This window comes from Leptopilina heterotoma, unplaced genomic scaffold (genome assembly GCF_015476425.1).
Source record: "Leptopilina heterotoma isolate Lh14 unplaced genomic scaffold, ASM1547642v1 Lhet_235, whole genome shotgun sequence".
In the NCBI taxonomy this organism is placed as follows: domain Eukaryota; kingdom Metazoa; phylum Arthropoda; class Insecta; order Hymenoptera; family Figitidae; genus Leptopilina; species Leptopilina heterotoma.
Genome location: NW_025110952.1, coordinates 1324036 through 1341496, shown reverse-complemented (window position 1 = coordinate 1341496; position 17461 = coordinate 1324036). Strand labels below are relative to the sequence as shown.

The following is a 17461-nucleotide window of genomic DNA, read 5'->3' as shown; positions in this document are numbered from 1 at the left end:
ATAATTAAATTTTGGAAAAATTGCATTTTTAATTTTTAGAAATCTTTAAAAGGTAAATTTCAAAAAGTTTTTAAATTGAAATATTTGAAAACTTAAGACGCTGTAAAAGTATATATATAATAATATTTATTTTAAAATAAATTATTTTTCTGAAAAATTATTTAAGTTTTAAATTATTTTTCTAAAAAATTACGTAAGACATTTAGGAGGGAGGGGGGTCAGCAAGTTCATATTTTCAAAAAAAAATGTCGTACGTAATTTTTATATTATATATTTTTATATAATTATTTTTATATAATTTTTATACGTTATATTTTTTACGTAATTTAAGCCCCCAAATATGGAAATTTTGTCAAAAGTTTTATTGAAATAAATTTTATTTTTTAGAGAATTTACTTTTTTTTTTTACTTTTAAAAATTATTTAAAAATTATAATCGTATTTTTTGAAGAATTCTAACTTATAATTTGGAAAATAATTTAAAAAAATTGAATTTCTTCTCGAGAGATAATTACGAATTTATATAGTAAAGCTGGACCGGACGCATCGGATGTATACGTGAGCAACATTGTTGCTCTCTATCTCTCCTCTCTCTCTCTCTCGCTCTATTGCATTGCATCTCGTGGTATTTGAAGTGACAGTCCGATACTGACTGTAGTAAAAAAGGCTAGTATAGAAAATCCTCTGACTTGCTTAACACTTAAAATATCAGGTGTGTTATTATTTTCTTTATAAATATTCATTAATTCGTGTTATTAATTTTTAATTTTTTTCCCAATGTGACGCATTTAAAAAAACGAAAGTAATAATTGTGAAAAATTCCCCATTGTTTAAATACTTTTTTCTTAATTTGGGTAATTAATATAATTTCCTTTTGTTGTGGTGAACTTTTTCTTATATTCTTCTTCTCTTCTGCGTTGTGAATGAAATGTCTCTTCCTCTGGAATGTGATAGTCGAATTTCAAGGTGTCAACGTATTCTGAGTAGTTTATTATTTAATTTTTTATTTTTTATTATGTATAATTCGAAAATAAATTAATTTGATTTTCAATTGTGTTAAATTAATAATGAAAAATTTTAATAATGTTAAATTAATAATTAAAAATTTTTTAAATGTTAAACTAATAATTAAAAATTTTTAAAATGTTAACTTAATAATTAAAAATTTTTAAAATGTTAAATTAATAATTAAAAGTGTTAAGAATGTTAAATTAATAGTTACAAATTTTAAGAATGTTAAACTTTAAAAAAATTTGAACAATATTTAAAAACAACAATATTGATAAATTAATGATTAAAAATTTTAAAAATGTTAAACTAATAAAATTAAAAAATTTTAACAATATTTAAAATTTTTAATAATGTTAAGTAAATAATAAATCATAAACTATAAAGATGTTAAACTAAAAATTAAAAATTTAATAATGTTAACTTAACATCGTTACAATGATATATAAACCTAATTGATTAAATGTATTAGACAATTGCTCTGATATTATAATTTTAATGTAAAAGCATCAGCCTGTATATTCTTAAATAAATAAATAAATAAACTTAATATTTAAAAATTTTAAGAATGTTAAATGAATAATTAAAAATTTTCGGAGTGTTATATAAATTATTACAAATTTTAAGAATGTTAAACTAATAATTACAATGTGAAACATTATTTAAAATCATTAATGTTAAATTAAGAATTAGAATTAAAAAAATTTTTTTTTTAAGAATAATTGTAATTTTTTATAGCTATAATAATTTATTAATAATTACAATAATAACTAAAATAATTACTACTAAATAAAGTAATTTATAAATAAAAACAAAGTAAAATAATTAATAAAAATAAAAAAAAAATTATAAAAATTAATTAAAATATGTAATTTTATTTTTTTTCAAGACTATAGTAAAGACTATAACATAGGAAGCACTTCCCCTAATAAACTGGTCCAGACTGCATTCTCCTTTTGAATTGTGTAATTTAATAATATTAGATTACTGCATATATTCGCAATGTGTATATATGTTGGGAATTAAATGTTAGACAATAATGGCCCTACAACGATAATAATTGATGTCTCTATAAAGTGTCCAAATGACATCATCGAATATATAGAGACAGAGACTGTAAACCATATTCAGGCAACCCACACGAACATGTTTGTGACCTTAAACCGATTCCTCTGATGACGGTATTAAAGAAGATTAAATAAAATAATGTTTCGATCATGAAAATATGGGGAATATATTTATACATCATTATTATCAGCTTTTTCAATCTAAAATTATAAAACAACTTCACTGAAACGATACTGTTTCATTTTTTTAAATTTTTTCCCACAGAAATTTTTTTTTTTTTTTTTCATATTGTCATAAATTTTATAATAAAATGCTGAAGTTGACTTTTTTTTAAATTAGGAAAATAACATATAGTGAACAGTAAAAATGAAAAACAAAATTAATTTTAATTATAGGTATTCAAGGTTTATGAATTAATTTTAAAAAATAGTTAAACAATAAAAAAAAAGAGTTAAACAATTATAATATAATTTTAATATGCAAAATTTGTACGGAGACATTTTCTTCTGTAGGAAACAATTTAAATTTTTTGCTATAGATCCAAATTTTAAAAAAAATTTTTAATTCTTTTAAAATAAAATAACTTTTTTTTTGAAATAATTAAAGTTGTGTATGATTATTAGAAGTTATTTTTAAAATTTGCAGCATTAATGTAACGTCCCGCTTCAGTGCACGAGTATAGTTTCGCGTTTCACAATGGTGATCCATAACAATTGTATTCTCATTTTTCACATTGTTATATTTATTCCCTTAAATTCTATAACGAAAAACAAATTCTTAACCATTGTAACTTAATTCTTAAAACAAGGGAATTTTAATTGCTTTTAAGAAAGAAACTTTACTAACTTTTTAGTTACTGATGATTCCTATATACAATAGCACCTTTGGTCATGTTTCCGTCATCAGAAATTATAGTAACCATTAGTGCAGAATCTATAATAATTCTATTTTTTTAATTACAGAAATCTAAATGTAATATGCTAATGGAAAAAATGGATCTTGAAGAAGAACTGTTGCAAATGCATTCAACAAACGTTCAGAATACTAGTCTCTATAAATTACTTTTGGTGAGTTTGGAATCGGGACATTTTGCAGCCTTCAAGAGTTTTATTAACAAGGCTCTCAAAAAACATGATTCTGCAATTAATGTCGATTACATTTTTCCTGATCCCTATAATAAAACATTTCTGGACATTGCCTGCAGCGAAGGATTGAGAGATTTCGTTGAATTACTTTTAGAATTGGGTGCAAATCCCAATCGAATCAATGAATCATACAATCGAGCACCTCTTCACTTTGCAACAGAAAATCAACATGTGGAAGTTTTACAAGTAAATAATTTTTTATTATATGAAACTAAATTTGAATGAATTCAAGCATTACATTAATTTTTGAATTTATCTTCAGTTATCTTGATTTATCTTGATTTATCTTGATTTATCTTCAGTTATCTGAATCAAGACATGTTGATTTTAATCTAAATTTTGTTAAAGATTCTTTTGGAAGATCCGGCCATCAATCCCAATTTGGAGGTGGGACGTCAAACTGCTTTTCACATTGCAGTGAAGAACAAAGACTTGAAATGTGTCGAAGCACTATTGAGTGCCGGGGCAAGACCGGATATTGTTAATGCCAAAGGAATCACACCTCTTCATCAAGCAGCGTCTACAAAGCAGAAAGAACTCGTTCACCTAATTCTCAATACAAAATATCCCATTCCTCTTGATATTGATGCTTTTAGAGATTTTCGGGGACAAACTGCCAGGGATGTGTTGATACAAAACTTTCCCGAACAATCATTGCCTGAACAACAAAATCGAAAAATTGATTTCAATCTTCTGAGGTACTATCTAGACGCAAATGATGAGAAGAACTTTTTGGAGAATCTATCTCAAATTGATCAGAATGAACCAATTGATTTTTACGAACTGATAAAAATTGCTTCCGAACATAATTTGTCAGAGGCAATTGTCAAATTGATAAGTAGAGAGGAACTTGTGGAAATGTCAGAAGCAGCTGAGATTGCTGTACGACGGGGTCACTACGAAGTATTGAAGAAGATTCTCAACCATGACCGTCAAGTGGGAAAGAAATTGATTATAGTGGCTTGTCAGGAATTATCAACACCTTGTAGAAGAAGTGTGGATTATCAAAAAATAAGACTCAAGTGTTTGAAAATTATTCTGAAGCAAAAAGATATCGACGTCCGTATTGAAGATGGTAGGTAATACACAAAATTTTATTCTAATCCAAAAATGACCAGTAAACAAGTTGCATACCTTGGGGAAAGGATTAAATTATTTTTTACAAAATTGTAATCAAATTCTCATCAGAAGAATTTAATTATTTTTTTAAAAGTTAATAAAATTCAATACAATTAAATGTTTTAATTTCAACTATTGAAAAACGCGATTATTTAAAAAAATTAATAAAAATTCTTCGTAAAATTGAATTTCTATAAAAATTTTCAATTAAAATTATCAATGAAATTCCATTATTTTAAAAAAATATTCAAAGAAATTCATCAAAGAATTGAATTAGAATTATCAAAAATTTTACTAAAATTCTTCGTTAAAATTCAATTATTCTCAAATTTTTCAATAAATTTCTTCGAAGGAATTCAGTTATTTTTAAAATTTTATAGGATAAAATTCTTAACATTTTTTTAAATAATTGAATTTCTCAGATTTTTTTTAAATTTTTTGAAAATAATTAAATTCCATTGAAAAAATTTCATTAAACAATTGAAAATAATTGAAATTTGACGAAAAATTTTATTAATTTTTAACAAAGAATTGAATTCTTGTGAAAAATTTTATTCTTGAAAAGAATTGAATTCTTGGAAAGTAATTTTATTAAAATTTCATAAATAATTTATTTATTTATTTAGATGTATAATTGAATTTTTCATAATTTTTAAAAACTTTTTGAAAATAATTAAATTCCATTAAGAAATTTCAATGAAAAATTGAAAATAACTTAAAATTGACGAAGAATTTTATTGAATTTTGTCAAAGAATTAAATTCCTGTGAAAAATTATATTTTTGAAAAGAATTGAATTCTTGGAAAGTATTTTTATTAAAATTTCTTAAATAATTGAATTTCTCAGAATTTTTAAAAACTTTTTGAAAATAATTAAATTCCATCGAGAAATTTCATTAAAAAATTGAAAATAATTGAAATTATCAATGAAACTCCATTATTTTAAAAAATATTCGAAAGACATTCATCAAAAAATTGAATTAGGATTTTCAAAAATTTTACTAAAATTCTTCGTTGAAATTCCATTATTCTCAAATTTTTTAATAAACTTCTTCGAAAGAATTCAGTTATTTTAAAATTTTTGGATAAAATTCTTAAAAATTTTTTAAATAATTGAATTTCTCAGAATTTTTTAAAACTTTTTGAAATTTATTAAATTCCAATGAGAAATTTCATTAAAAAATTGAAAATAATTTAAATTTGACAAAGAATTTTATTAAATTTTTGTTAAAGAATTGAATTCCTGTGAAAAATTTTATTTTTCAGAAGAATTGAATTCTTGGAAAGAATTTTATTAAAATTTCTTAAATAATTGAATTTCTCAGAATTTTTAAAACCTTTTTGAAAATAATTAAATTTGATTGAGAAATTTCATTAAAGAATTGAAAATAAATTGAAATTTAACGAAGAATTTTATTAATTTTTTTTAAATAATTGAATTCCTGTGAAAAATTTTATTTTTGAAAAGAATTGAATTCTTGGAAAGAATTTTATTAAAATTTCTTAAATAATTGAATTTCTCAGAATTTTTAAAACCTTTTTGAAAATAATTAAATTCCATTGAGAAATTTCATTAAAAAATTGAAAATAATGTAAATTTGACAAGGAATTTTATTAATTTTTTTTTGAAATAATTGCATTCCTGTGAAAAATTTTATTTTTGAAAAAAATTGAATTCTTGGGAAGAATTTCATTAAAATTTCTTAAATAATTGAATTACTTCCAAGAATTTCATTTTTTACGAAAATAATTAAATTGTTTCGAAGATTTTCACAAACATTTTTGACAATAATTGTATTCTTAGGAAAAATGTTATATTTTACGTAAACAATTATATTCTATGATCAATTTTATTATAATTTTTCAAATTTATAAAGCATTTTATCAAAATTTTAAAAAATAATTGAATTCTCGAGAAAAAATTTATTATTTATGAAAATAATTGATTTCTTACAAAGAATTTTATTCAAATTTTTCTAAATAATTGAATTCACATAAAAAAATGTATTATTATTATTTGTAACAATAATTGAATTTTTAAGAAAAATAGTATTGAAAATATTTGAATTGTATATAGAAGACTTTATTGAAACTGCAATTTTATTAACTAAATCTTGTAAAGAATTTTTTAAAAAATTTTTTTAAATAATAGAATTTTTAAAAGAATTTTATTTAAATTTTGAATTCTTTCGAGATTCTTCATTAAAAAATTAAAAATAATTGAACTTGATTAAAATTTTTGAAAATAATTAAATTTTGAAGAAGAATTTTATTATTTATAAAGATAACTGAAATTTTGACCTGAATTTTTTAAAATTCTTTAACATAATTGAATTTCTGCTATCATTTGTGACTTCACCAAAATTCAATATTTTTTAAGTGTTTTTAACTAAAATTTTACTATAAATCCATTATTTTTAATAATTAATTAAATATATATGTATTAACAAATTTAACAAATTTCATAAGAATTTTGTTACTTTTAAAAATAATTGAATTTATTTAAGATGAATATTTTTATTTATGAAAATAATTCTTCATCGAAATTCAATTATTTTAAAAAATTTTAATAAAATTCTTGGCAAAATTTCACAGGAATTCAATTATTTACAAAATTTTTAATAAATTTCTTCGAAAAAATTCAATTATTTTCATAAGCAATAAAATTTTAACAGGAATTCAATTATTTAAAATTGTTTAAAATACAAAATTTCATAAAATTTTTCGAAAAATATTAAATATTTAAAAATATTTTTATAAAATTCGTCGCAAGAATTCAATTACTTAAAAAAAATGGAACAAAGTTCTTTTCAAGAATTCAATTACTTTTATAAATAATAAAATTCTTCACCGAAATTCAATAATTTTTATAAACTTGAATAAAATTCGTAGAAAGAATTAAATTATTTTCCAAAGTAATAAAATTCTTCTCAGAAATTGAATAATGTTTAAAAATTAAAAAAAAAATTCTTGTCAAAATTTCAAGTATCTTTATAAATATAATAAAATTTTTTATCAAAATTCAATTATTTTTGTAAATTTTAATAAAATTCTTGGCAAAATTTCACAGGAATTCAGTTATTTACAAAATTTTTAATTTCATCGAAATAATTCAATTATTTTCATAAATATAATAAAATTTTCACATGCAGGAATTCAATTATTAAAAATAAAAAATTTCATAAAATTTTTCGAAAAATATCAATTTTGAAAAAACATTTTTATAAAATTCGTCGCAAGAATTCAATTATTTAAAAAAATTTAACACTTCTTCTTTTAAGAATTCAATTATTTTTATAAATAATAAAATTCTTCGTAGAAATTCAATTATGATAAAAAAATAAATAAATTCTTGTCAAAGTTTCAAGTATCTTATTATAAATTAATAAAATTCTTTTTCGAAATTCAATTATTTTAGAAAAATTTTAATAAAATCCTTGGGAAAAATTTTAATTAATTTCATGAATAATAAAACTCATCGCACGATTTTAAATTATTCTTGGATACAATATTTTCATCAAATTTCTTGAAAAAATGTCATTATTCTTAAAAATTTTTTTTAAAAATTTGTCAAAAGAATTCAATTATTTAAAAATTTGTTGGTAAAATTCTTTAAATGAGAATTCAATTTTAACAAACATTCAAGTATTTAATAAATGATTTATTTTTTAATATTTAAATAATTGAATTCTTCTAGAATTTTCTAATAAAAATTGACCGAATAATCGATTTATTTTATTTATGAAAATAATTGAATTATTGACACGAATTTTCTTACATTTTTTTTTTTTTAAATAATTGAATTCTTTTGAGAAATTTTACTATACTTGTAAAAATAATTAAATTCTTGCCAAAGATTATACGTTTTACTTCGAATTTTGCAATAATATTTTAGGAGAGTATTCTTGACACTATAAGAAATCCGAAATTAAAAACAAAAAAGAATCGATTTTTTTGACATTTTGAACTGCATGGAATGTCCCCTTAAAAAAGAAGTTATTGGTTTTTTTTTTGAATAATTTTACAATTAAAGAAATTTGCAAATAAATATAATAGAACATTTTTTTGAGTATCTAATAATTTTTAGAGTGAATCAGAATATTTTTTAGGGTCAGGGAAAAAGTGGAAATCAGGGAAAAATAAAATTAAATATTTGTCGCAACCCTGATGTAACTTTTTAATGATTATTTTCGGATTCAGCAGGGTGAAAGCTATTCAAAAATAGTCTGCTTTTACTATCCCCTTCTGAGTAGAATTTAACCTTTTTTCAACATTTTTCTTTATATTATTCGACAGACAAAGGCAATACGCCATTACACTATGCGGCAAGGGCTGAAAATGCAGAAGCAGTGGATTTGCTATTGCAAGCCGGAAGTTTTATCGGTCATCTTAATCGACTAGGTGTTCCTCCTCTGGCTCACATGTGTCCCAAAACACTAGATAACTTCTTCAATTCCTGTATTAATAGCAATAATGAACGTTCGGACGATTATGAAATTAATTTTGACTATCAATGCTTAATGCCGAATGCATTGAAGAAAGATGGGGAGGAGCCACTCTTGGGTAGCAATCAAAGGAGTTCTGATATGAATTTTATGGAAATGCAGACATTACGCTACATTGCGGAAACTAAAGCACTGAAACATCTTCTGAAGCATCCGCTTTTAACTTCATTCCTATTTATCAAATGGAGCCGGATTCGTTACATTCTATACGTTAATTTATTTTTCTACCTTGTATTTTACGTATTATTAAATACATATATAATATTAGTAAACTCAAAGGACGGTGAGTTGAAGACTGATATCCTCACAGCGCAAGAAGGCACATTTTTGGCAGTGACCGTCATTGCGATAATAATCCTAGCTGTAAGAGAATTCTGTCAGTGTTTATCTTCACCAGGTATGGGAATCTTGTTTCTTTTACCATAAACCCCCGTAAAAAAATAAATCCCCAAAAAAAAAACTAAAAATTTATTATCACATTTTCAGGTCAATATCTAACAAGTTATGAAAATTGGTTTGAAGTGACGTTAATTATTTTGGCGGGAGTATTTTTGGTGAACCACAATTCGCAAATTGGAGCAATAGTCATACTGTTGTCAGCATGGGAAGTGGTGATTCTAATAGGACAACTGCCGAAAATGTCAACTGGAATTGAAATCTTCAAAACTGTTTCACTAAATTTTATCAAGTTCCTGATTCTTTATGCATTTTTGATACTTTCATTTGCGCTGGCATTCTTTATTCTGCTGAAAGACGATGAAAATCAATCATTTGTAACAGCGTCACAGTCAATTTTCAAAACAATTGTTATGCTGACGGGAGAATTCGAGGCTGGCGACATTCCCTTTCATCTGCATCCAGTACTGGGTCATCTAATATTTGTACTCTTCGAATTTCTCATCGCTATCGTTCTATTCAATTTATTAACCGGTCTTGCAGTTAGTGACACTCAGGAAATTTTGTCCGAAGCCGAACTTGTCAGCTTGATTTCAAGGTGAGCAAAACCATTATCCGTAAAAATATTTGTGGCGAGCCTATAAAAATATCAAAAAAATGACAATATAATCATTCTTGAAGAACTATCATAAAATTATTAAATAAAAAAAAAAATAAAATAAATAAAATAAAATTATTAAAATAAAAAAAATAAAAATAAATAAAATAAATAAATAAAATTATTAAAATTATAAATTATTTAATGAATAATTTTACTTAAATATATTTCAAAATTAATTGGATTTCAAAAAAGTTGCGTTTACAATCTTCATATATATATATATAAATAGATGAACTTCAAAAGGGTTTCAATTTGAAATTTTATAAAATTTCAATTTTAAATGATTTTAATTAGAAATTTTAAAGAACTTAGATTTTTGAAAAATGTTAATAATTCAAATTCTTCTGAAATTATAGTTAAATTTTTTAATATTTATTAAACTAATTATTAAAAATAATAGATTTATAGAAGAATTTTAGATATAAACACTAAAAAAATTGAATTTTGGAGAAGTTATAAATGATATCAGAAATTCAATTATTTTGAAAAATCAGCAAATTTGTCACAAAAAATCAATTATGTTAAGAAATTTTTAAAAATTCAGGTCAAAATTTCAATTACCTTTATAAATATAATAAAATTCTTCTCCAAAATTAAATTATTTTCAAAAATTTATCAAATTTTTCTCAAAAATTCAATTACGTTAAAAAATTCAGGTCAAAATTTCAATTATCTTTATTCAATTATTTTTACAAATAAATACATTTTTTATGGGAATTCAATTATTTTTACAAATATAAATACAATTTTTTAATGGGAATTAAATTATTTAAAAAAATTTGAATAAAATTCTTCGTAAGAAATCAATTATTTTCATAAATAATAAAATTTCACTCGAGAATTCAATTATTAAAAAAAAATTTTGTTCAAATTGCTATATAAATTTGAAAAATAATAAAATTGATTATAAAATACAATTATTTTCGTAAAATATAACATTCTTCCTATATGAATACAATTATTGTTAAAAATGTTTGTAAAAATCTTGGAAACAATTCAATTATTTTCGTAAAAAATAAAAATTCTTGGAAGCAATTCAATTATTTAAGAAATTTTAATAAAATTCATCCAAAGAATTCAATTCTTTTCAAAAATAAAATTTTTCACAGGAATTCAATTATTTAAAAAAAAATTTAATAAAATTCTTTGTCAGATTTCAATTATTTTCAATTTTTTAATGGAATTTCTCGATAGAATTTAATTATTTTCAAAAAGTTTTTAAAAAATTCTAAGAAATTTTAATAAAATTCTTCCCAAGAATTCAATTCTTTTCAAGAATATAATTTTTTACCAGGTACCCAATTATTTAAAAATAATTTAATAAAATTCTTCGTCAAATTTCAATTATTTTCAATTTTTTAATGAAATTTCTCAATCGAATTTAATTTATTTTCAAAAAGTTTTTAAAAATTCTGAAAAATTAAATTATTTAAGAAGTTTTAATAAAATACTTCCCAAGAATTCAATTCTTCTGAAAAATAAAATTTTTCACAGGAATTTAATTCTTTAACAAAAATTTAATAAAATTCTTCGTTAAATTTAAATTATTATTAATTTTTTAATGGAATTTAATTAATTTCAAAAAGTTTTTAAAAGTTCTGAGAAATTTAATTATTCAAAAAAAATTTTAAGAATTTTATCCAAAAATTTTATTTGAAAATAACTGAATTCCTTTCGAAGAAGTTTATCAAAAAATTTGAGAATAATTGAATTTCAACGAATAAATTTAGTAAAATTTTTGAAAATCCTAATTCAATTATTCTTTTGATGAATTTCTTTGAAATTTTTTTTAAATAATGGAGTTTCATTGATAATTTTAATTGAAAATTATTATAGAAATTAAATTTTACGAAGTATTTTCATTAAGCTTTTAAAATAATCGTGTTTTTTAATAATTGAAATTAAACATTTAATTATTGAATTTTATTAAACTTTTCAAAAAAAAAAATTTTATTCTTCTGAGAATTTTACTACAGTTTTCAAAAATAATTTAATTCATTAAAAAAATGTTATTAAAAATATAGAAAATAATTTATTTGATTATTGAATTTTATTAAAATTGTATTGAAAATAATTAAATTCCTGAGAAGAATTTTAATAATTATAAAAAATACTAATTTAATTCTTGCCATGAATTTTATTCCTTATAAAAATAATTGAATTGTTTTAAAGAATTTTTAAAAATGATTTTTTTATTTAATTTATTTAAAAAAGAAGTTGCTTCATGTTTTCGACTAATTTTTCAAATGAAAGAAATTTGTAAATATAATGTAATAGAACATTTTTTGGAGCATCTAATAATTTTTGGAGTGAATCAGGAATATTCTTCAGGGCCAGGAAGAAAGTCAAAATTTTGTCTGTAAATCAGGGAAAAAGAAAATTAAATTTTTGTGGCAACCCCGAGATCTAGTAATAAATAAAATTTGAGTAATTTTTATATTTAATATTCTTTCTTGCAGGACAAAGTTACTTTCATACATCGAAGGAGTGGCAGTGGGTTTGCCATTTTATCCCAAGAATTGTGTGGCCTGTTGCTTGCAACCAATTTTTCGGAGTTCGAGATTAAACCCTCTTTATTTGATTGCAAAGAGAATATTGGTGTTCAAAAAATTTTTGCCCGAAGGTAAATTGAGCGTGAAGCCATACAAGAATCATGAGATCGTGCTTCAGGGACGTGGAAGTTTTTCAAAAAAAGCTTTTCCAATACTCAAATTAGATTCGTCAATTACGACAAGTGCAAAGTCAATTATTGCTAAGAGGGAATATGTTTCGAAGGAGGATAAAATTATTTCCAAATTGGAATCATTTGATAAAAGACTGGATAAAATTGAGAGTCTTATTCTCAATTTGAGAGAAGCTTTAGAGGCGAGTAAAAATAATGACATCATCGACAGTTAGCTTCAGAGATGTTAATTATGTATTTTTGTATCTGCTACAATTTTATACAGAAAAATAAAAATATTATTGAAACAAAATTGAAAGATAGAAGCTAATGCAGATATTTTAATGCAAAAAATTAATTAAAGTTGATCACTACTTACCTTTTAATGAGATATTTATTGTGATCCTTAATATCTTTAATATCTTCTCTCATCTTTAAAGAGATGTTTAATAAGAATCTGCATTGAAAAAAATATGTTAGTAGATATACAGGGCCGGTTCTGGATACAGATTCCCTTACCGACATTTACCGACACTTGAAATAAAAATTGGTCTTCTCATTTTTTCTTTGTTTCTCTTTATAAATTTCTTGCATGGAATGGATTAGAACCATTTTTTATTTCAAATGTCGGTAAATGTCGGTAAAGGAATCTGTATCCCGAACCAACCCTGTATATCTAATTTAGATACAATTAATTTTGTAGTTTATATATATGTTACCGGCAAAGTATGTAATCAGGCATTTTATAAAATACCTAGGCAGTATATAAAATGCCTGTCTGTCTCAGGCAATGTGTATAAAAAAAAGATTTTCTATACATTGCCTAGGCATTATATAAAATGCCCACTAGACTTTAGGCAAAGTATAAAATTTAGTTTTATTTCAAATAATATACATTTTTCTGTTATAAAAATATTAACTTTCTTTTGTAATTTATTTGTTACAACACGGCATACTTGAATGACATTTCGACTGACACTGGACCTTATTTTTTATGCATAAATATTTGTTGCTTTGACAGTTTTTTACAAGAACATTTTACAAAACCTTGGCCTGTTCCTTTTTCTCGGTAGCTTTAACATTATTAACATCACTTATCAACTGCTTATACCGTTCGTCTGATAAAAATATACTGTTTTTTGCCATTGCATTTTTAATTTTAGAAAATTCGGAAAAAATCTATCCCTTGTCACTGAAACATTTCCTATTTCTGCACTCATTTTAAGTTCAAATTTATGTTTCTGCGACTGATTACCTCAAAATGTGAGAATTGACTGACAAAATTTGTATTTTCTGTTAATTAAGTATTATTCTTAAGAGTTAGAAATATTGAACTTCATTGTATAAAATTACTCACTGCTAACATGCAGCTATGTAAACATAGCTAAAATACTTATTGTTATATACTTATTATTTTCTATTTGTAATAGAAAAATCGTGGAAAGTGTTTATAGAAAAAGGTAGACGTTTCAAGCTGCTGAGACTATTATATACTTTACCTTATGCTCGATGGGCATTTTATAAAATACCTAGGAATTTTATAAAATGCCTAGGCAATATATGAAAAAATAATTTAATTATATACATTGCCTGAAATGGACAGGCTTTTTATATACTGCCTAGGCATTTTATAAAATGCCTGGATTTCATACTTTGCCGGTAACATATATATATTTTCTAACAGACTTTTAAGTATTTAAGAAAAATTTTTCAAAAATGTTTGTCAATTTACTATACAATTGAATGTTAAAATTTTATAGAATATATTTACAACAAAGTTGTGTATCAAAATGTTTATATCTTTAATAAAAAAAAAGAAAGAAAAATTTAGTTAGTCTTCTCAAATTTATTTTATAGTCCAAAATTTAATTCCTGATTCTATAAATCATTTTTAATTTCATATGGAATTGTCATTTTGACGAATTGTCACTTTTACGAAATATTGTTTTTACGAATTGTCATTTTGACTAATAATTATTGTTCCGAAATGTTATTTTTTCGAATTGTCATTTTTACGAAATGTCAATTTCAATTTTTACGAATTGTAACTTTTGACGAATTGACATTTTTACGAATTGTCACTTTTGCGAAATATTATTTTTACGAATTGTCATTTTGACGAATAATTATTGTTCCAAAATGTTATTTTTTCGAATTGTCATTTTTACGAAATGTCAATTTTCATTTTTACGAATTGTAACTTTTGACGAATTGACATTTTTACGAATTGTCACTTTTGCGAAATATCATTTTTACGAATTGTCATTTTGACGAATAGTTATTGTTCCGAAAGGGGCCGTTCAAAAAATACGTAACGCTTTAGGGGGGAGGGGGGGTCAAGCTATTTGTTACGGTCAGCAGAAAAAATGGCGCTAATGTATACAACATTGCGTTGCATGGGGGGAGGGGGGGGGGTCCAAATTTCCGAAAAATAGCGTTACGTATTTTTTGAACGGCCCCAAATGTTATTTTTTCGAATTGTCATTTTTACGAAATGTCAATTTCCATTTTTACGAATTGTAACTTTTGCGAATAGTCATTTATTCGAATTGTCATTTTTGCGAAAATTACTATAGTTTCGTAAAAATGATAATTAGAAAAAATGTCAGTTTGCATAAATGACAATTCGCAAAAACATAGAGTTATTAGAAATGACAATTCGTAAAAATGACAATTCGAAAAAACGGCAGTTCACATAAATGACAATTCGTAAAAAATGACAATTCGAAAAAATGACTTTTCGGAACAAAATAACTATTCGTCAAAATGATAATTCGTAAAAATGATATTTCGCAAAAGTGACAATTCGTAAAAATGTCGATTCATAAAAGTGACATTTCGTAAAAATGTCGATTCACAAAAGTGATATTTTGTAAAAATGACAATTCGTAAAAGCGATATTTTGCAAAAATGACTTTCCGCAAAAGTGGCAATTCGTAAAAATGACAAATCGCAAAAGTGACATTTCGTTATAATAACAGTTCGGATAAATGCAATTTATGAAAAATGCCAGTTTTTGACTATTTGACGAATAGTTATTTTGTCCTGAAATGTCATTTTTTGCAAATCGCCATTTTTACGAATTGACATTTTTACGAAATTTAATTTTTGCAAATCGCCATTTTTACGAATTGTCCAATTTTTGCGAACTGCCATTTTTCCCAATTGTCATTTTTACGAAACTATAGCAATTTTCGCAAAAATGACAATTCGAAAAAATGACTAATCGCAAAAGTGACAATTCGTAAAAATGGAAATTGACATTTCGTAAAAATGACTATTCGAAAAAATGATATTTCGGAACAATAACTATTCGTCAAAATGACAATTCGTAAGAATGATATTTCGCAAAAGTGACATTTCGTAAAAATGTCGATTCACAAAAGTGATATTTCGTAAAAAAGACAATTCGTCAAAATGACAATTCGTAAAAGTGATATTTTGCAAAAATGATTTTTTTGCAAAAGTGGCAATTCGTAAAAATGTCGATTCGCAAAAGTGACATTTCGTTAAAATAACAGTTCGGATAAATGCAATTTATGAAAAATGATATTTGGGGAATAATAATGCGTCTCTCCCGAGGATTATTTATTTCTAAACTATAAAGAACAAATTTCCGAAGATTTCAAGAAACAATTTTCCATTTCGTAAGAAAGAATAATTCTTATTCTTTCTGTAATAAATAAAAAATAGTTTTCTTTCGTGATCGAATATATAATTTTCTTGAAGTAAGAAATAGCAAATGTTGAACTTCCGTTATTATATTCATTTCCTAGAATAGAAATCATGAAAAATTGTAGACAAAAGAAAACTCTTTTTTAAAAATGTATTACAATAATAAGTGTATTGTGTGAATTTTTAAAAAAATAATTGCTTATATTCACCAGAAAAAAATTGATCTAAATATGTATACAATGTATGCAAAATGGAATATTCGACTTTCTCTTCCTCATACATTTTAACGTTCACAGAATTATGAATAAATAACGAACATTGATAAAAAAGAACTTAAAACGTTTCTTATCACGCATAGGGTTGAAAAAGTTTTTTTTAAAGTAAAATTCTTTTTATTTCCTCCACACTATATTATTTTTACAATATCCTAATATATAAAAACTGTAAATTTGTTACATGGAAAATTTTTAACGTAAAGTATTTTTAAATATTTGCCAAGATGCAACGTACAGGTACAGTGGAACCTCGATTATCCGAACCTCTGTTATCCGAAACCTCTATTATCCGAACCGAAAATCATTTTATCCGAATTTCTATTATCCGAACTTTTTTTTGGCTATCCGAATTTTAAAATTTATTTTCTCTATTTATTTTATTACTTATGTTTGTTTATGCCAAAAAAGTCTTAAAAAAATTATATATTGTGTTTTATTAATATATTATTATAAATTAATATATATACTTATATATCTTTGAAAAATGTATTAAATTAAATATGTACATATAGTTCAACTGTCCAATTTTTTTACTTTAATTATGAAAAACATTAAAACCTCTATTATCCGAATTTTCGATTATCCGAATCAGGCCGTGCCTAGGTTAGTTCGGATAATCGAGGTTCCACTGTATATTGAAAAATGACTGTTCTTTTGCTACTTTAAAGATAGCAATTAATAATTAATAAATTAAATTTCAATAACTACCGTTTTAGTTCTACGGAAGGAATTGTTTAATTTGGAGTATTATCGAATAAATAAAATGCACTTAGTAATAATTGGTCAGTGGCCGTATCAACCAAAATCGAAGGGCATTTTTGTGGCTACTGTACAAATTTCACTATTACTGAGTCTATTCGTACCGCAAGTATAAAAATCAGTCATTGTTACTTAATAAGATTCTTTTAAATCTTTAGTGCACCCGGGAAACCCAGATAGTGGATTTTGC

At 23.4% G+C, this 17461-nt stretch overlaps 1 protein-coding gene across 1 annotated transcript; it reads left to right on the top strand.

Annotated features, from left to right (window-relative positions):
* Positions 1 to 620: 620 nt before the first annotated feature.
* Positions 621 to 14363, top strand: LOC122502565 (transient receptor potential cation channel protein painless). The gene is made up of 6 exons (XM_043612692.1): positions 621 to 711; positions 3038 to 3406; positions 3569 to 4295; positions 8635 to 9240; positions 9330 to 9837; positions 12360 to 14363. Exons 2-6 carry the CDS (start codon positions 3053 to 3055, stop codon positions 12796 to 12798), a joined length of 2634 nt encoding a protein of 877 aa, XP_043468627.1. The 5' UTR covers positions 621 to 711; positions 3038 to 3052; the 3' UTR covers positions 12799 to 14363.
* Positions 14364 to 17461: the final 3098 nt, after the last annotated feature.